The 21,885-nt window shown below is 35.9% G+C and overlaps 1 protein-coding gene across 1 annotated transcript in view; it reads right to left on the bottom strand.

Moving 5' to 3' along the window:
- Positions 1-21,885, bottom strand: part of LOC133211254 (dynein axonemal heavy chain 5-like) — a 156,472-nt gene that overhangs the window by 110,660 nt on the left and 23,927 nt on the right. The window contains exons 20-36 of the mRNA XM_061351450.1: positions 21,167-21,306; positions 19,420-19,571; positions 16,099-16,306; positions 15,215-15,302; positions 14,973-15,096; positions 14,696-14,859; positions 13,423-13,515; positions 12,040-12,243; positions 10,423-10,503; positions 9,935-10,339; positions 9,662-9,780; positions 7,544-7,680; positions 6,451-6,613; positions 3,128-3,239; positions 2,672-2,800; positions 1,191-1,390; positions 948-1,101 (exon numbers count right to left, since the gene is read on the bottom strand). Coding sequence (XP_061207434.1) covers positions 948-1,101; positions 1,191-1,390; positions 2,672-2,800; positions 3,128-3,239; positions 6,451-6,613; positions 7,544-7,680; positions 9,662-9,780; positions 9,935-10,339; positions 10,423-10,503; positions 12,040-12,243; positions 13,423-13,515; positions 14,696-14,859; positions 14,973-15,096; positions 15,215-15,302; positions 16,099-16,306; positions 19,420-19,571; positions 21,167-21,306 — 2,673 coding nt within the window. The remainder of the gene's footprint in view (positions 1-947; positions 1,102-1,190; positions 1,391-2,671; positions 2,801-3,127; positions 3,240-6,450; positions 6,614-7,543; positions 7,681-9,661; positions 9,781-9,934; positions 10,340-10,422; positions 10,504-12,039; positions 12,244-13,422; positions 13,516-14,695; positions 14,860-14,972; positions 15,097-15,214; positions 15,303-16,098; positions 16,307-19,419; positions 19,572-21,166; positions 21,307-21,885) is intronic.

Raw genomic sequence — 21,885 nt, 5'->3', positions numbered from 1 at the left:
AATACTGGTTAATGTATCGTCCTTGCAAGAAGTAGCTTTAGCAGTTATCAACTGTGCTGCAGCATTTATTTATCTGCAAAAACTGCTTATTGATTTCCTGATAAGCATTCACAACATAAACAGATCTCATTAAGTAAAAAAGTACTATTATCTTAAACTGCATTTAATAAAGCTTTACTTTACCTACAAAAATTAATGTTAGTTTTGGAAATTATTACCCTTTAATTATAAAAGATGTGGTCTGAAATAAATTCATATTTAAAAATTTCCCAATAATCACATTTTCTTAAGTTACAGCACTGTTTGATTCAGTGCTACTGAACTGTGGTGTGTTAGAACTATATGAAAGACTATCAGCAGGCACAACAGAGAATGACTTATTCTGGTATTGTTTTCCTGCAGGATGTCAGATCATCCCTTAACTGTTTTGCAGCTGCTATCATGGAAGGTCATAACTGCCTTTTGAAGAGTTTGCAATAGTCCACACAGACTAGCACACATGCAGCTGCCCAAGTCTTGCATCATCCCTTTGTGGGACTTCATCATATTTGAGTCCTAGCAAGTACAGCTTTCATAGAGAAAATCTGTCATTGTATTATTACATAATGTAGAGCCTATAAATGTGTGCGCACTGGGACAAAGAGTGTTTGTATATATGGTAAAAGCAATGAAGCAGTTTTGTACCACTAAGTACTCCAGAGCCCTCTACTATCATATGATTCACTAACATTGCAAGCTGAGAGGAACATCAGAGCCTGAATTGCAGGCAATCCTGCTCCTGTTCCAAGCAATTCAAACAGACAGACCTCACTCTGACAAAGCTGCTTCTGAAGTGTCTATGCCCTGCCCACAAAACTTAAGTGCATTGGCAAGTAAACTCTATGATGCAGCTAATCTCTTGGTACAACACATTATCATTAACATATTGTTATCATAAATCAACATACCTGAGGTAGTTGTTTTGCAATGTCTCCACCAACAAAAACAGCTTCGAGGTAAATCCAGAGATTTTGTACAGTAATCCAGTTTTCAATTATCTCTGCAGTATTGGTCAACTTCTGAACCCACTGTTGTATGGTAGACTTATATGGTGCATTATACCTGTGTGTGAATGTGAGTTAAAGGGGAAAAGAATTTACTTTTGCATTTGATTACATTCACACAATATATGCATTTATTAAGTTTTGTACCTATTGCTCATAAGTGACCCCAATACCATGAGGCTGTCTTCCACCAAAGCTATTTTCTCCAGTGTATCCGATCCTTTCAAAAGGAGTTCTCCTCGAGTTTTGAACTGAACAAAACTGAAAGCATGAGTATGCCATTCACTGATGACATGCTTCAATTTTGCTTCTATATCCTTTTCTTTAACAGAACTGATGCAGATGTCCTGTGTAAAAATTAAACAAGTAAATGACATTTCTCTAAGGCTAATAAAGTGCACACTTATAAAGACAACTAAAACTCATTAGCTAGATCCAATCTTCAGTGTAAGTTCAAGCTAATGAAAATATATATGGAAACACATCGAAATTATTATATTACAAACTAGCTTATATTATAGTACTGCTTGTAACGAACATTTCATCTTCAATAGTACTAGCACCTTATGCATTTGAAAATTCATTGACTCAGTGAATCTGAAGAAAGAATTTGCCTCTCTGTTTGTATTAAAATTTGAAGTCAAATATGCCTACTGAGGGGTTTAAGGAAAATACGCATTACCAGTTAAAACCAATACAGTTCAAGAATAGAGTGTACATGGACAACATGACTGCCTGCTTCTCATTAAACACAGCAAGGACTGTCATAAAATTGGTTATTGCATCAGAGACAAAAGGAGCACCTACACAGATTGGACCTCAAATTCATGTTCAGTAGTATATTGGATTCCATCACAGGTTTAGTCTTTGAGCGTAAGACTGTAACTCTGAACCTTTCACATGACTTAAATTCTTTTCTGGAAATCTGGACAGCAGAGGTTTGATTTTATGTTTTTGTCTCAGCATTGTTCTTTTGTGGAACAAAACAGATCAGGTCGCTAATCTGGAGGGACCACAGACCAAGCTAAGAGACAGCAGAACTGAAGTTAGAAACTGTTGGGCTTTTCCATATTTATTTTTAACTATACTTTGTTCTTGCAAAAGATGAGCATAAAGCTAATACACTTGCTAGATAATTACTTCCCCAAAACAGAGGGGGCAATAGCTTCATAGTTAGTGTACATTACAGAAGCATTCTCATTGCTCTGTGCTCCCGCAAAGAGACACTTCTGAAATACTAAAGAACCTTGTTCTCCTTCAATCCTATATCCCCAAATTCTACTGCGCATGTTCCAAGGATTTTGAGCCCTTAACAGGATTAGACTTATATCAACTATTTTTTCTCTCTAAGAAGATAGATAAAAGAAAAAAATTATAATAAGCAGACCCTAAAAGAGAAGCGTAACAAAACCACATTACTCTTAAAACAATATAATTCCTTCTATGGAAGGATTATTGTAATACCATCTATCTATTTAACCCTTCACCAGAATGAAAAGGAAATAAATTAACCATTGCTGGTAATACCAGCTACCAAACTCCATTTTTAAATTAGAAACAGTATTTCAAAAGCACAGAGCCCCAGATCACAAGTTATTCATTAACAGCAAACAGAAGAGTACATGTACCTCAATATCTTCTTTATATTTTAATAAAGGGGCATCCATTATGTTTTTCAAAGAGAAATTTTCAGAGTCAACACTGAAGTGATGACCAGTTACTTGTGCAATTCTTTCCCAGTGTCGTGACTTCATTGCCTAGAAAAGTCCATAGGAATTAGGGAAGATTTTTGCAAATTCTGTTATCTTTAGGAGTAGCATGATCACACACTTTTGCACTGCATATGTTAAGTAAATTGAAGAGACTTGATTTCCATTCCACTGAAAGTATTAATAGTTCTAATCACATTATGAAGCCTCTTGTTTTACTTTTCTGTAACTAAGCCTAGCTAGGTTTTTGCCATAAATATAGTTGCTTTTATCTATAAAAAAAGAATTATGGAAAGCATCTTACAGTCATACAATACAGTCTTCAAAAGAGGTTTTGAACTGAATCTTATCTCCAAATTATTAGGCTGAACATACTTTGTTTGCCATCATTTCAAGCAAAGAACAGCTCTCCGTGAAGTCATCGATTTTCTTTTTTAGGTCTTGAAAAGCTTGCCAGTCCTTCAATGCTTTCGGTAACTTGCGGATTCTTTAGAAAGGACACAAAAAAGGAGGAAATGTTTTATTCTGTAAAATCACAATCCACCATTTAATAGTAAAATATCTTCTCATTTTTCAACTACTGAACTGGTGGACTATAAATAAAAATTCAATTGCAGTTTGGCAACATAATATATAGCTGATTGGGTTTGATCACAGGCATGAAACACTGCTTAAGACAGTAAAAAATCACAGGAGAAGGGTTTGGTTTCTATTTCAGTTTGAATTAGAGGAGGTTAATTTCAAGTGCAAAATTGTGTCCGAACTTCAGGTTTTGAAGTGTCTTTGTTTTTTCCTAAACCATCTGATTTTGTAATGGGGAATAAAGATTAAACAACATATATCATTCAAGCAAAATAAAGTACATGCTAAATTAAAACTGACCTGCTTGCAAACAGAAAAATACTTCTGTTTCAATTAAACAAGTCCCATTTTACACCTACTTTGTATGAAAGATATTTAAAGCAATATCTTCCTTTATGCACAATTTCAAGACGAAAAAAAGAAAAAGAAAATGAAGAACATCTTGTACTTAGAACTGTCACAGCCCCACTTGCTTCTAACAAATCATGCCAGTTTTCATCTGTCAAAGCTCTGGACCAAAGACTGACAGTAGTTCTCTTACTGCTCAATGGCACAAATTAAAAGCTGCATAAACCGAAAAATTCCTTCAAAGAAATTCTCCACTTTTCACAGCTCAAAATCAGACAGATCTGTCACTCACACAATGCTGAAGCATGTGTGAATTCTTCACGGCTTGCTGTAAGAGGTAGATATGAACATATGCATCTTATGGCACTACAATCACTGTAGTCTTTCACCTTGAATTCAACAAAAGTATTAAGTATGTAGAGCAAAACATTGGAGAATGGAAAATGATACTATGCCAAGTATTCATAAGACTTTAAGAAACGGCTTCTGGTTACCTCTGTGCTGAGCACAACAAGCAACATTCTTACAAACTCTGTACTAGGCTGGCAATTAGAAATGGGATCTCTTAGCTTGGTAATGAAAACTGCTCTTTTTATTTATTTTTTTACAGCTTTTCTTCTTTGCTTTGATCTCAGTAGTATCTTCTAACAGCAAGTTCTCTGAGTTACACACTAAGTTTAAAACCTACTTCATTGATCAAGTTTAAATTTCCTTCTTAAATTTACTGGACATTCTCTTTACACTATATTACAGTACAACATAATGGGAAACTTCTCTCTAGCTGTTATATAAACTTCTACAATACTCTCTACCACATGCATTTCCTCTTATCCTTCTTATCTCTTTTTAAATTGATTTATTTTCACCTACAGCTATTTTTGTGATTCTTCTTTTCATGATTCTAGGTTTTCTATTATATTACTATTTCCAAAAGGGGTAGGAAAAAAGAACATTACAGTAAAGAACTATGCATATCTTTACAATTATGCTATAACACTAACTGCATTTCCAGTATTCCTTCACCTTTCATACCATCATATAATATCATCTTAGTTATTTCTGTGGGTATCCCATGTATACATTGTTTAAGTTTCTTCAGCTTTAAAGAAAACAGACTGATGCAATAATGCTACCAAGCCTACCAAAAGAAAGATAATACCTGGTTAGACGTCTATTACAAAAAATATTTACTACCTATTGGTGGTCACTTTGTTCCAAATGTAGCTTGACACATGAGAGGAAAAAAAAGTCACACATGAAGTAAAAATTTAAACAACATTCAAAACTGTTGTCACACAATGGCTTCATTCAGAGTTCCAAAAGAAGTAAGCATAAAGATAGTCCTACCAACCTGTGAAATACAGTTAACTATAGAGACAATGAGATTATATAAAACAAAAAAAAAAAGGCAAGAGGTTTTTTTCAAACTAATGGCTAGAAGATAGTTCATTCAGTTTCTCCAGAAAAAAGTACACTCCACACACTCCTGTGTACAGTTCACACTTTCAGTGCATATAGAAATGGATGCTGTTGAAATGATAACACACACAAATTGATATTTGACTAAAAAACCTGAGCACAAGTAAGTTGTCTTATGATTTTCAAAGATTTGGTATGAAATGAAAAACGCAGATGTGGCCTCAGTCTCTTGAATGATACCAAAATGGAAGTGAAACCTCTCGCAGGTCACACTGGAGAATTCAAAATCAAAAGCTGATCAGAACTACTGGTGAAGCAGAGACACAGTGGCTGTTCCAGAAGAGAGGCTCTGCAGAAAAGAGCTCTTGAGTATGAAAGTGATCACAGCCACTGCATAAAAAAAATGCTATGCAAAACTAATAAAAGAAGAAAGAAAACAGAGACAGTTCACTTTTTTATTCCAACAGATATTCACCAGATAAAAATATTGCACTTATTTTCAAACTTTTGCATGTAATTTGATTCTCATGTATATTCAAGAATTCCTGTTAAGAGTAAAACATAGACTGGTACATGTAACTACTCAAAAGAAATGGATGCACAGAATACTTAAGACCTGCATATAGACTCTCCACTTTTGCCTGCAACAAAGTTCCCCTTTTCTAGCAATTCCATCCATACACCAATGCCAGAAATTAGAATTCAGAGAAAGCTGCCAAAGGTGAAACAACTCAAATCCTGTTGGTTCATAAGCCCCTCCATCTGGGAAAAGTAACAAGCTGGCCAAGGAAGTATTGCAGACCCAGCTGCGGCTGTTGAAAAACCAAAGGTGCATCTTTACCAACAGCAGAGAAAAATACCTCTGACTTCAGCAAAGCATGATTTCACATAATAGTTATTTTGCCTGCAATGTGGAAAACATTTTTCCTCTCAAACCTCATAAATAACCCCTCAGAATTTAGTGCGGCTATAACAATTTCAATCCCTATAACCATTCAGAAGTAAATAGTAACTTCAAGATTCCAGCATCACAGACTGACAATTAACTGTAAACTAAATAACTAAGTAGGTGGATTTAGGTGGTTTCAGGAAACCACCATGCCACAGATTTATATACCTTATTATATAAGCTAAAACCTACTATTGCTGGTATACCCCAACATGCCTAAAGTGACTCAGAGCGAGCAAAGCTCATGCACCAGTCTAATGCAGCTGTGCTGAATGCTTGAGCAAGCCTGAGCTTGAAATAAAGCAACAGATTTTTGCCCCTCAGAGCACTTTTCACAAGCTAATTAACACAGAGAGCTGAGAAATAAAAATTGTCTGAACTCCAGCATATAAAAACTTACTTGTTTTGAAAATCCAGAAGTTCGCTGTTAATTTTTTCAATATTTAAATCATTCCAAAGCATTTCATTGTATCCGTCAACACTAGCAATAACTGAATTATAAAGACTGTAAAGTTTCTGAAGCATTGAAAGCTCACGTTTAATTTTGTGCAGTTCAGGATATTCTGTTTCAAATTTTAAAATAGAAATTTGTGAGTGTTAATTAACTACAACAACATTCATGAACAAAAATCCATGTATTTCTAAACTTGGTATGTGATAAATGGATGAGATCAGACTTGCAGTCTTTTACATAGTATCTAGTAAGAGAAACTTTTCCAGTTACTTTATGTAAGAAGATCAGTAATTGTTTAGATTGATGATTTTTTATAAATATTCTTCTATAACAGTAGATGTAATTTTTTTACTTGGGAGAAGAGACCAGCCACATCCTTACTCCATCTTCCTCCCGGTAGTTGTAGAGAGCAATAAGGTCCCCCCCTGAGCCTTCTCTGCTCCAGACTAAACAACCCCAGTTCCCTCAGCCACTCCTCATCAAACATGTAAGATTGTTTAGTTTCTTTCATATCTTTGGGAATTCCTACTTAAATATATTGTGATTATTGTATATGTCTTCAGACAGGAAAAGAAACTGAATTTTGTAAGTACAAACTGAAGTGCTTAATTTACACCACAGTCTTCCAGTCTTGAAATGTGTCTAAAAAAGAGACATAAGGGTATTACAAATCAGTTGCACAGCACAAGGGATTTCGTTTTATATCTGAAACAGGGACTACCTGACTACTTCGGCAACACACTGCCCAAATTTGGACATGGAACAATACAGACAAGAGATGTGCTTAACTCTGAACAGAACAAGCAAGATTGGTAGGCAGCTGGACCCTGAGATACACCAGCAGTGTGATATTTTTCCACCTGGCATTTATGTATGTGCAGACAGTGAGCCAGTTTCACATTTTTTCATAGGAAAGACAATAATAACATACTGCAAAGAATTTCTCTATAATAAATCCATCACAGAATGCATTTAGCAGGACCCATAAGAAAAAAATTAATAGCCTAGGAGCAGGTATCCATATCCCCTGAGAAACTACCTGTGATAGGAAGACCAAATAATTCTTCCCCACCAGAAAGAGAGATATACTTCCTCCATAGTTCATCAAATCTGGCTTGGAAGATCTGTAATCTATCACTTGCTTCATGGGGAGGAACATTCTCCTTACTGGGGCCCCTGTAAAAAACAAACCAAATTCAGTGCAAGTGTCATATAGGTTATACAAGGAAGCACAACAGAACCCAGACCTTACTCACTGAAGAGTATTGAATCTTTTCTAACATTTTTTTCTAGAGAGTTTCACAAAAGACAATAAAGAGAAAATGGAAAGTATATCCAGTGTCCCAACAGTACATACTGAGTAGTCCCAGAAATAAAGCCCAGCTTGTTTTCTTACGACCAGCTAAAAAGACCTACAAGTGTTTTTGATTTGATATTCTATTACTTTTATAAAATAAATTTTAATGATTATTTTCATTTACATTCTTAAAAAGGGAAACATAGTGGGTATACATATATGCAATTGAGGGGTGAAAACTGTAGTAGTTGGTATTAGAACCATAATTAAGCACTTAGAAAAATAACAGAAAAAGTATGATTTTGCCCTAATGAGTGCATCTCAGCTGGAAGACCAGGTGTAACCCCCAGCTTTCATGCCTGGGACCACTTCTTGGCTGCATCATAGTATTTTGGGATGAGAACTGTAAGCATATCATCTTCTGTTGTGCCACGATTATTTCTAGAAAGAAATATAGGCACATGGGCATCAGAGAGCAGCGCAGGCTGGCTGCTCAGCAAGGAAAATGGAACCAGGAGATGAAAGCAGTAACACAGTCAGCAGCGGCAGCTGGGTCACAGTCCTAGAGTAGGTGTGCAACAAAAGCAGGGCAAACCTGGGTGTGGTAGTCAGGTTCAAATGAGAGTCCACATCTTTAGACAAATCCACAATGATCACACAAAACCAAGGTCAAGTGGGGAAGGCAAGTCAGCAAGTCAGGGTCTGGAGCAGGTCTAGTGAAGGTAACCAGAGTGAAAGTCCTGTGGTTATCAAGGTGCTCTGAGATCAGGCTGAGATCTGTGCACTGGGATCCAGGTTAAGGTCAGTATGGTCCATGGACAGGCAAAGGCCTAGCTAGTGACAGAGGTGGAGCTGTAGGTCATGGAAGGGGGGCAAGCACTGAAGCCTCAGCTTACAAGCAGATCCCATAGGAAGGGGTGTCAGTCTTGTTGAGGCCTCCAAAGAGAGTTTCCTGGGAGTTCTCTATCACCAAAGGAAAGCAGAAGCCTTCAGCTGCCCTCAGCTGCATTAGCTCTAAGCTGGCCCTGAGCCCAGGCAGCTGAACCTTCAGGAGGGGGCATGCTCTCTGTTCCTACAACTGGTAGGTGCTATGGGGTGTTTCCAGGAATTCCTTCGGAATTCCTCTGAGAGCAGAACTGCAGGCAGCTTTATGCATGCATCCACATCGGCAACTTGGTGTTCTAGTAGGTGCAAATTCACCTTGTACGGAGTCTTGAAGCTTGCACTCAAATGCACTGCTAGTGTGCCTTCAAGAAGTTTCACTGCTGGTGCAGCAAAGGTTGAAGCCAAGCACCCAGTTACCATCTGGACTACCCTGCTTATAACACCAATGCAAAAGCACCTGCCCTAGGGGAAGAGTACACATTCTTCAAGTCCCTCCAGGGGTGCCTGCTCTATGCATACACTGAATTCTGTTCATAACAGCAAGGCAGCCTGCAGAGGCTGTACATAAAACTGCTTCACACTGCCCATGGGGTATAGGTGCACAGTGCCTGCCTGGGGTCAGCTGCTGATGTGAACTTCATTGCCAAAAAAAAACTACACTGTGCATGTCCTGTCCTGAAAAAACTTTAAATTTGGATCATGATTGAGAATTTGATTTTTATTTTTTTTTTTTTATTTCCCCAACCTATTAACTCCTCCGGAATTTCACCAACTCCAGCACTGAAATCATGGGAATGAGTCTGTGACAGTAAGAGTATCTGTCTATCTTATATTATTCTGAATTTAACCTTTTTGTTTTCCATCTGTCATATATACATTGAGGCTGTACTGCACTTACTTTCTGAAGCCCTTCAGATACACCATTTTTGAGCAATCACTAATGAAGCATAGCTGTATGCACCACAGATCACCTACTTTTCATCATAATCTTTGTAAAATGCTGTAGTATCAATCTGGAATTTTTTGATATCACTCAGTAAATCTGTTTTCATATCTGGTTGTACTTTCAGCAGCAAGTCCTCAACATTCAGTGCCTATATGCAGACAAAGAGGAATAACAGGCATAAAAGTGGCAGGAAAAAAAAAAACACACTGAGTTTTGAGAAAATAGTTCTAACATTTCAACATTGAAAGGCTGACAGCAGATTTGCTATGTATATGATTTGAGAAATAATACAGCTATGGTACCTGTGTGTTTAGGTTCTTCCAGGCATAAGCCAATCCATCAACTCTTTCTGTATTTCCATCTTGAAAGAGCAGGTTGTGTTTATGAAGCACAGAGTATGATTCTTCTATAGGTCCAACTGTCATGTCAATTCTAATCTCATTCTCTCTAATTTCCTTTAGTGCTTCCATTGCTCCCCGTACATCATCAAGATCATGGATAGGTCTGCTTAACCTCTTGCTAACATTTTCAATGAATGAATAAACTTCATCCATGTCTGTGGCAGACTTTTTATTCAAAGCTAATCCAAATGTTCTTTGTCTTGAGCGGCACTCCTGAATTAAAGCTATTTTCAATGACTCTGTCGCAATATCCACTGATTCCAGCACACAGTGATTTGGGAGTTCTCTGATTTGCATTTCTAATTGCTAAGACAAACACAAGGGTTCAGCTTTTATTTGCATTACAATTTCTCTGAATGGTTCTATTTTGTTAAAGATATAATACTTACAGAAAAGTATCTGATTTGAGTTTGGAATTCAGCCATTGTTGGTTTAGTATCTGTAAATTCCCTCACTTTTTCCTCTGCATCCTAGATAAAAGAAGTTTAATTTTAATTATTATCACTGATATTACAATAACCAGTGGGGGACTCAGCTGCCTATTTTACTGTGCAAACACAAACATCCCCTCTCTAAAAGATCTTAAAATGTCAGCATTAATATCAAATGATATATCTCACTTGAATTGCTTTTCCTGACTCTTACTCTTTGTACAGTACCCTTTAAAGCACTTGAAATCTATCTGTAACTCAGAAACTAACACAGATCAGGATAGCCCTTATCCATCCAAATATTATTACAAAATTACAATGTAGCTGCTAAAACTTAGCTGGAAAAACTTCCTTTCCTTCTGTCTGCAAACCTCCAAAAGAAGCTCACAACCTCTAACAGGTATTACATGGTAGTAATTGCACTAAGCTGTCTTCACTCTTCCTGAAACAGTTCATTTAACTGCAATTTCTAGCTACAAATGGCCTGGCCATTTGGAGAAAGCACAGTTTGGCAGGAAGGATGGATCTAACTGAAGAAAGGAACATTTACCTTGTTGAAGCTTGCTTAAATGCTAGAGCACTGAGCATACTTCCTTTTCATAAGGTAGGATTCTATCTGCAGAGGTGAGAACTTTAGTGTCACCAGCTCAATAAATGTGCTTGATTATTGGTTCAATTACAGGCAAATGGTCTCCACCCAGTTCAATAACATTCATCTATAGCCTGCACTGTGAGGTCCCTGAGAAGCTATTACAGCTGCTCTGGCCAATAATGAGTTCCCAGTGGTCCCACATATGTTACTAAGACAGGGGTAACACTGCCAACTCCTGAAGAATTTTAAGGTTAAGGAGAAGATTAATTTTAGAAGATATTAGTAAAAGGGAAACATTATTATGCAATTGCATCATCTAATCTGGTCGTGTCTTATCAGGATGAAATGACATACCATCAACAGGTGGTTAGCTTAAACAGTATCTCCAAAAACCGAGGTAACTAAGCATGAAGATTTTGAACCCCAAAAGCCATGAAGAAGTGGAAATGTCTCCTCATAGCTTTTTATGTGACTGGACCCACCTCCTCATAAAGACAGCTTCATCAGCCCTGATTCACTTCTGCTTTGGATTCCTTATTACTGGGAAGATTTCCTAGATTTAGTTTATAATTTTTGTGAAGAAATAGAAAACCTGCTTTTAGCAGTGGCTTCTGAAGAAGAACTAGTCAGTTTAATATTCAGGAGTATTCTATAGTCAGCAGTTTCTTGGAGACTCTGCTAAATTATCCTTTTTTATAACCTATGCATACAAGATGCTGTGAGGAAGATTCATGCGTATATGAAAGCATAAGCTTGATTATGCTCCAACATCTCTTTTTGTGCTTCTACTTTCTTCCTTAGTTTAACTGGTAAAGAAGTACAAGTCTCGTAAAGAAAAGAGTTATTATGAGGATATGGATTCTACTATGAAACCAATCCTACTGAGCACACTTATTCCTACTGAGTACACTTATGCAAGACAGAACAGTTTATTTAAAAGATTTCAAAATACAGCAACATACTTTATTAAATATGTTTCTAACCTTATCCCAGATGCCTGAAAATTCAGAAAAGCTGTTCAGAAGATCTGATGCTTCAGTTTTAAGAGATAAAATAATTGTATTTAGTTGCATCACCACTTTGTTTATATCCTTATGCTCGATGATCTGCTTGTCTAAAGGTTTCAGTGCCACCATCCTGGTGAGTCTGCTCTCATCACCTAGCTCTACAGCAACAGCTTGTTCAATCTGGCATAAATTAAACAAGAAGAAACATATGTCCAGTAGTTCCATGTATTTATTTATACGTTATAGATTGCTAAATAATGTACACACAATAGGTACCTCTAAGGACAAATAGAAAGTGCAGAGAAAGCATTTACAAGGATATTCCCTGTTCTTAGCTTGGATTTTTACAGAACTATAGTTGTAGCATTAAAGACGACTTTATAAAATACTGCCATGTGGAGCTCTATATTAATAATCTCTGAATGACATAGGTCAAATATGCATCATATACAAATAAAACTGTCCTGTTTCCTGCTCCTACACAACTGCTCAGGTCTTCCCGATTTCTTTATTGTAGAATTACAATCTATACAATCTACTTTTTTTGGCCAGAAAACACACCTGAAGGCAGTGGAAGGTTGGCTACTTGGAAGTAAGAAAATAATTCCTCTTGAGGAAATGGAATTCAACCCCCTCTCTCCTAGTTGTGGGTTTGGGTTTTTTTATTTTGGGGGGAGGGGTGTTTGTTTGTTGTAGGGTTTCTTTTAATTATTATTATTTATTAGCAGATTTTTTTTTCATTGAAATGATCTGTTTTTCATCTCAGATTGACAAAAAAGGAAGGTATTTTTACACACACTTTCCAGCACAGATCTACACAGTTCTGTATTTCATTACCAAAGGAGAGAATTAAGGCCATTTGATTACCACTACTGTGTGTTTCTATACTTCAACAAGTTTCAGTTTCTATCTATACCTCAGACCTACCTAAGATTTTAGTACTCATTTCATGCCAGTTAAAATACTTACATTGCATTTACTGGGGCACTGCATTTACTGGAGCCTGAAAGTCTAACTTAAAATATAGTTCTTTGCCTGAGAAGACTGATAATAATATATACTCAGCTAGTAGTACCCATGGGTAATGTCAGTTTTCATACATTATTTCATACATTATATACACTATCATCACCACACTTGAACAGCTTTTGAATTTAATACTAGAAACCACCAAACAAAAGGTTTATGATTTATTACTCTTACGTTCAATCCCCTGGTATATAGATTAAAAACTAGGCTTTCACTTAATGAGAAGATCCACCAGAATACATATCAAAGTATTGGTACAGAACATATTCTTATGAGATTAAGAAACTTTCACCAAAATACTAACTTTTTGAAATAAAATAAAATTCTCACCTGCTGCTGTTTATGATGTAAGTAAGCAAATTTCCACAGGGGGATATCTTTGGCTATTGATAATACGATATTTACTGCTTTGTTAACAACACTCTGAAAACAGCAAAATATTCACCTTGAGCACACAGAGGGATTATGACAAATAAGAGGAGAAAAGACCAAAAAAAGGGGGGGGAGGGGTGGAAATCCTCCAAACAATACCAAAATTAAAAATTATACCTCTACCTTTACATAAATATTCTAATAAGTAATAAGAATGAAGCAGGATCACCAAAAATACATACTGTAAGGGAAAAGAATACTCCATGAAGTTTTATCGCAGTGCTTCTACATTTATGTGGTTTTCAAACAAGAGCATAAGAGAACTTTATGAACTTTAATCATGCATCATTGGGGCTTATAACTTAATTATAGTACTATTTCCCCTCAAACTGGTTATAAACTTAGTTATTTGTTATTAATAATAATAGTTTTCACATTCACATCAGAATGCCTGAATACATTTGTCTAGATTTATGATGGTATAGTTTATTATCTATACAGGCAGCTATATAAATTGATATATAACTCCTATCTATGCTACTCTAAAATTACACTTTGAGGTCTGATTTCTTACTGACAACACCATGAAGGCTGCAAACAAGATCTGAGAAATAATTCAACACCAGTTTTGACAGTGACAGTGCTAAATGAGAAGTCCACAAATCAACACCATAAACAACTAATACTTTGTGAATAATTTCATACATCATAGGAGATTGTAAGTATGTGTGTAAGAACTTTGCTGAGCTAGTATAAGGTTAAATGAGTGATCATATTTTTTCACACTTTAGGGCTTGAGGCTGGTAATATTCTTCTTTATATTTCACTATACAGAACACTGATTTATGAATGATACTTAAAACTGATCCCATCATTTTATATTTTGAAAGAATTTAAGGAGACTAGAAAGTCAAATCAGGCTGTACCAATGGCATTAATTTTTATTTCTGCATTCCCTTTGAAATGTTCGCCTTTAAGTAGAGATTTATTAACACGAGTTTCTTGGCTTTCAGGAAAACACTTCCTTCTACTGGCCAGCAGAACAAACCTGATTAGTGGCTTCATGTCCTCAGCCCTCAGTGATGTCATGAACTCAGATAGTTTTAATCTTTTTTTTTTTCCCCCTTCCTTTTAGTTCTTATACCAGATTAAACTTGCACTTGTTGTTTTAAAACAACACATTTTAAAATGTTTTAGCATAAATGACTGAGATGTGCAATTATTTTGTTACCTGAATATCTTCAAGACTTGGTCTCAAGACAACATTTGGAATAGCCAGTTGAATTTCCGCTCTGAACAAAGGAACTCTCTGTGTTTCTACAGACTTAGTCGTCTGATACCTAGAGTCAACAACACGCAGTCGATGTCTTAAGGACTCTAATGAAATCTTCGTGCCTAAATAAATTTGATATTTAAGTGAGGTTAGATGTTTTACTAAAATAAGCTTGGGGGGGGGGGGAATAATCTTAAAGTGATATTAAAATTAAACATATCTGAAGAAGACTCACATCTGACCAAAGAGTCAGTATTCTTCTGACAAAGCTGTGTCATCAGATTATAGCAACTACAGGACAAGCATTCTTGGCAGCGTGTTTTGTGCTTCACGTCCAGATGTGTACAGGCATATGAATCCTGAAAAGTGAAAAGGAAATTCTTAGGAAAACAAACATGCTATCCAGCATGTAAGTGAAATATCAAGTATCTGACTAGGTTATAAAAGGTTACATTTTACACTGTAAAAATGTCTTACCTCCAGAGTTTTTCCAGCATCTACTTTCAACCTGTGCTTAAGAGTATCTACCAGGTCACAGACAGAGCATTCCACTTGCTGACTCTGTCTACAAAAATAAAACTTACAGTCACACACAGGGAATCAAACATAAGGAATACCCTTTGTTATTTTGCAGGCACACACCCCAGTCCCACTGCACTGTGAAGAACTGTATGCGCAAGGAAAGGCCCTCATAATTTTCAATTTGTTCCTATTGCTTCAGCACACAGAGACTGTAAGACATTAAGATATGCAGACTATCAACAAATTCATTTTCAGACTCTGTTGTATCTGAGTCAATTGGGCTTCATAATAATTTAAAGAAGGGTTCTTTTTCAGATATACTTAATAAAAGAGGCATATCATGATGCAGTAAAATAACCTGTGAAATCAGAATTAGTAAAATAAAACCAAACAAAAAATAAATAGAAAGTATGCTATTTTGCCCAATGAGCACAGGTATCTTTCTGGAGGAGAGCTGAACAACTATTCTGCTATAATGTGGAAAATAAGCATGGGGCAAAAAATCTGCACCACTGGGAGAATGGAAAGTCTTAACATTAGCTATGAGTATTAAGAATCAAGCAATTAAGCTGGGGATAAGATTTCAAGTTTTATTCATCTTCATTTTTATTGTTACCGATTAGAATGCCATAGGATGAAGAATATGAAATGCTAAACATTACAGGTGCCGTTTTACATCTGCTGTATTAAAGGTATTAAAGGAGTTTCTCCCCTGCATCCCGAGACTATCATTTTGCTTTGGACTAGTACCCTGTAAACTCTCTACGCATAAAGTAGTAATATATAAATAATCCCCCCCCCAAATATGGCCTTCAAATCTGTGCAGTTAATAAACTTACTGAGACAGTTTGTGAGCAGCAGAGACAGCAAGCTTTTCTATCTGTTCCAGGAAAGAAAGCACATCTAAAGGTTCATCTTCTGGCAAAATTATCAGAGCAGTGTTTGACATATCCTCCAGAATTCTTTCAATTCTGCATTCCAGGGTATCAGTCACTTCTTTCACTACGTAGTCTAACTTCCTCAGGGTACTATAAACATTCTCAATAACTAAGCAAGAAAAACAAAATTAAAAGAAATCATGCAAAATACAGACCTCTTAAATGTCATCTCCCCTTCCCCCCAGTATTGCAGTAAAATGAGGATTTAGTGGCAATGAAATATGCAATTAAGACCTGAAACAGATACATGATGGACTTGCTCTACCTTGGTGTCTTTAAATGGAAATATTTTAAAATAAATGGTACAATAGCCCTCAAGATATCTTTTCTTTTTTGTATTAAAGAGCATTGTAAGGAAAAGGATCATCAAAATACAATGACAGAAAGGATACAACTGTCTAAAAATTATTCTGGTCCTCCTTTATACACACCCAGTGAAATCCAGTGCTTTTGTAGTTGTAATTAGCTTACAAATTCATTGGTTAAAATTCCCTTATCCAAGATTACATACTGGTTAAACCACTAGATTTTTTCTTTCATGCTTATGACCTAACCTACTTAGGAAAAAGACACTGAGTGCTTTTAACAGATGTGTTTATTAAACTAAATCCAAAAATGACAGTTCCTTACTAGACTGGATAAAATCTTTCCCTTTCTTTCATACTTTTCATTGCAAAATAGAAATGTCTCACCTGAAACCCTTTGTCTTCATTATTATCAGACAGTATCATTTGACTCACCAATGCTCCTTCTTAGTGTATGTAGAAAGAAATCACTATAGTATCTAAGCCACAATAGTGTGACAGTGGTGTTCAACTGCTAATGTTTTAAGTGGAAAACATAATTTATTCCTATTAGAAAGTTAATGAGGGAGCTTGTCCTTGTTATTAACTAAAATGGACAAAAATATCCAACCCATTTCTTAGTGCTTTTGTTATTATTTTAAATATATAAAACAGGGAGTCCTAAATCCACCTTTTTCACCTTGTCTCCTGAGTTTTAGTCTAGAAGGCAATCATGAACCCCCATACTTCCACATATTACAATGGAAATAAGGCACTTGAGACATTAAAAGCTTATGTATAGTGAGTTCAGCATGTCACTGGCATGCCAGAGTTATTTGGCATGCACTGAACCAATGCCTAGCTTGTGAGTGTCCAGCATGCATTCTGGGCATGTTAGATATTGCACATTTTCAAAAACATATGATGCATACACTCAAGAAAAGCTTTCCTTTCTAGGGGTGATTCACTTTCAGCTGCAGCAGCAGGAAACACAAGATAGCCCAGATACTCTTGCTGCATAACCTCTATCTTGTCAAAAAAGTCCAGTTCCCATCAAAGCAAACGCTGATCCAAAGAACTAATTAAACCTGAATTATGCCTATTCAGACACTTAGTGCAGAGAGTACCTAAATGGAAAAATAAATAAATAATATTGAAAAGACCTTCTTTACGATCATTTACTAAACTATGCAAACCAAACACAAAAAATTATTTTAGCACTATAAAACAAACATTAGAAACCCCACTTGCCATTTGATTCTTGTGCTTTGCTCAAGCAAAGGTCAGGTAAAACTACAAGGTGACTAGTGCTGCCTTAAGCATTGTGCACCAGTGCCACATGGCAGAGTCACAAATGAACAGCTGCATGAACCCATGCCCCATTTCATTTTCAGGTTTTGGCTGCATTTGTTTCTGTTTATCTGGTTGCTTTTCCTTTTGAAGAAGAAAAAGCCTAACATCAGTCTACCTCAACTAAAAACTGATTTACAAGCATAAGGTATTGTTTTCTCATGGAACTGCAACATAAAAGTCTTGTTGATGGTTTTATATTTGTACATTTCAATTATGCTTTTATAATAGTTAATCAATTTCATGCTGTATTTGATAGGGATAAGCTTGTCTCTTACTGGCTCTGTGGAAAAAGCTCAATGCGTAATTGAGGATTATAAAATAAAATTTTCTTCAAAAAAATTAAGTCTTGGGCAAAATCTCCAAATATTATGTATCTTTTACTAATTTCAGCTTTGACTGTGACTTTTAAGATGTTCAGCATAAGTTATGAAGATTTTTCTAGAAAAGAGATATTATTAAAGCACCCCATGTTCATTCTCTTATCTCAGATTCTTGTAGCAGTTGGGCTATAATTATCTACCTAACATGAAACACATTTTTCACAGAAAATGAAAACAGAATGCAGGCATGAGAAGAGCTCTTAATTTTTTCATTATATGATGACTTGGAGAAAGATCATTAGACTGATACTGATAGGGGAAAAAGAAGTAAAAACTGAGTGACAATTTTTGAAGTGTGATGTGATAGCTTAAGCTCAGTAAATGAAAATGCATTCAATTAAGAAACGGAACTGCAACACAAGGCAAAAATATGATGCAATGTTACCACTGAACTTTGCAAGAAAGCTCCAAAGTTAAGGCTTTACAGACTCTCCCACCATTACAGTGCAGTACGGCTGACAGTCAAATATGACAAACCATTTAGTTAAGTTACACATCGGTAAATTAACTAATTTTGGGACTTCACTGTACTCTCAGCAGATGAATTTGTAATGCCTCGATTGAGAGGTGGAGGGGAGAGATGGAGCAAAAGCAATCCTTTTAAAACACTAATTATTTTCCAAAAGTGATGAGCCAGAAAGCCCCTTTCTTAAAGAAAAAAATAATTAAAAAAGAAAAAAGAAGAGTGATAACTATTGTATTGATTTTACATTTTTTAGTGCCAAATCGCTTATTCTCTCCCTGTGCTTCTCACTGAGTTACTTCAATACAGTGACCAATAACATTTAGTAGGATTAAAAAATTCTAACAAATTTCAAGAAACTGATTCTACAGTGATTTTGCTTCCACTTTATCATAACAGTAGAAAAATGTGGGTTGTTTATGTGGGAGAACATAGGAGTAGTTAAAGGGACATCACTAGGGAAGTCAAAAAAGGATATGCCTGGTAAACATATGACTTAACAAGGGCTATTGACAGCTGTCAAACAGCCCTGCCTTGATCACCCCATTTTAGAGCAGGACATAAACACACACACACCATTTTCACCTTACTCATGTCTGACTTAGTTCCATTGTTAGGAGGGATGAATGTGGCATGTTTTTCCCTTGAACAGATGAAGTGCTTTTTCTAACAATGACAAAGATACCTGGCAGGCACCACCTAACAGCATCAACAGTTCACCACCTCTTTTCCTACTACATACATTTATCGATGTTCAAAGAAGTCCATGATAGCTGCATCAGGCCCAGAGTAAGGGCATCCTCAACTTGTTCTATGAATGGTTTCATCAGTGGTTTCAGCATAACAGGAATCCCATTCAGACACTCTTTGTAATTGCTCAACAGATTCTGGACTCTGAAAGACATTATCATGCTTATAATGGGCTTAATTCAGATATTTGAAACACACGGGAGTTTGGACATATTTTCTCTTAGTAAGATTTGCATTCTGACCCCATTTAAGAATAAGAACTCTTCCTAGCTCAAACTAAGCCTCTTCTCTAACAGCAGAACCAGACTGGGAACATAAGTACAGCCAGTAAAGTGATTGTGATCAATTTAGAGAAACTTTATTCTATGAAAAAATAATTTAAAAACAAACAAAACCCACAGGAAATTGAAAACATGGCATTTTGTTCCCTTCATCCTATCTTATACAACATGAAATGAAATGACCCTGCTTGTAAGCAAAGCTAGATCCAAGCCACTTCAGACACCAAATTCCAAAAAGAAGCCAAATCCTGAATCAGGATTTACCAATATAGTTCCATGAAAATGTAGCTACACAATGAAGCTGTATAAACAAGGACTAGAAGCAAATACAGCTCAAGTCAGATACATAATGGGTTCTTTACAAGAACTGCTGCAAAAAAAAGTAATAGATGTTTTCTGTGCCAGATTAAAACCATGACTTTAAACATCACTGTTACAAATCGTACACTGATATAACCCATTCACAGTATACTGAGAACTGTTTTTCCAGTGTTGCTTAAGCAAAAAAATTCATCTCTGAGTATTCATTCTTTGCTTCAGAAGTCAGTCTGAAGTCTGGTTTTAGAGTTGATAGTAAATTTGGGTTTCTTTCGTATTGGAAACATTTTCTGTACTTTTTTGTTTCTCTTGGATGGCAATAGTTGGGATGTTGCTTTTGAGAGGACTGTAGCACACAGATTTTGCCTTGCATATTACAAATTTTAGGTTATTTTGTCCTAAAACACTCCACAGATAATAAAAAGTGCCATGTTATAAGAGTTAAAGACTGAAAGCTTTAACAATGGAAAAAGGGATAAGGGGTTGCATTGAAGTAAATCTTTGACCTTTGTCCCTTTTTATCCACTTCTGTTAAAAAACTATCTAAAGAACACTCACAAAGGATAATTTTGTAAGACCTATCATCCTTGCTCAGAGAGTTCAAGAATTACTAATCAGTGTTCATGAGAATGAAAATAACTCTTCCAGCACAGAATTGGACTGTTACAAGTAGCAGAAAAAGAATTAAAATCAACAAAAGTTATTTCAGATATTCAACATGAGAAAGCATATTATAACATAGGTGATAGATTATCTATAGAGAAGTTTGGGTTGTGCCTTAAACAAGTGGCAAATTCCAGATTTTTCTTTTCTAACACAAAAAAGCTTTTGATGTTAAATGTAATATTTTGCAGTGCAATCCCTATATGCATAGATGCCTTAGCAATACCTCATTTCTCCACTTACAGAGCAGCTGTTGCCGTAACAAAAGCATGTAGGTGTTTTCTAGTAATGAGGTATTTGTTGAGATAGGAATAATTGCATGTTACCTGTATTACTATGGAAATGGAGCAGAAAGCAATTAAATTTTAATTAAACTCCATAAAAAAGAATAGTTATAATAAAAAGTATATGCAACAGAGTCAAAGCCAGGGATTCCCTTTTGAAGGTGAGAATCAAATCCAAAAAATGTTCACTCACTCTATTTGACGCCTTTTAATCTGTTCTTCCTCTGCACACAGGCCAAGAACAACATCTGGGACTTCAAAATGCATTTTTTTCAGGTATTTTGTTTCATAAAGGACTTCCAAGACCACTGGGTCCAAGTTTACAATTAATTCCTTCATTTAGCAGTACGGGGTGGGGGGGTGGGGGGGGGAATAAAGAAAGAGAAAATAAGGCATTTAATAACTACATGTAGTGTGATATAATTGGAACATGAAACAGGATGTAGGTGACCAGAGAAGACTTTTAAAAGACACCCATGTTTCTACACAGATCTTCATCCTCCTCTACAAATATCTAGATTTTCCAAAGTATTAATCAACCAACATCTTACACTGATTTCAATTCTTGTGATCCCTTCACTGTGCCCTAACAACTTGTCTCCTGTAACACCTTAAGTTTAATTCTGGTTTTGCAGAACAAGCTAATTTTCCATTTCATTTCAGTTTCGCCATTGGTAGACTGGGGAAAAATGTTGTGAAGGTTAATCTCTGTACACTTTTCAGAGCACTATATGCTATTAAGATGCTAAATAAATTTGAAAACTAGATTCTAGTTATCCATTATGGAATCACTACTTAAAAAAAATGCCATATTTTACCATAACTTATCTGCACTACTGCAGAAAAAGTAATGTGTGAAGCAAGAATGGTAAGACTTTCTGTCTCCACAAGCAGTTTTGAAAGAAAATTCAT

This window comes from Neopsephotus bourkii, unplaced genomic scaffold (assembly GCF_033783945.1).
Source record: "Neopsephotus bourkii isolate Nb327-2 ecotype Australia unplaced genomic scaffold, CSIRO-AGI_Nbou_v1 NB_591, whole genome shotgun sequence".
Taxonomy (NCBI): Eukaryota; Metazoa; Chordata; class Aves; order Psittaciformes; family Psittacidae; genus Neopsephotus; species Neopsephotus bourkii.
The sequence above is the reverse complement of the archived record's forward strand: the minus strand, read 5'-3'. Positions and strand labels throughout refer to the sequence as shown.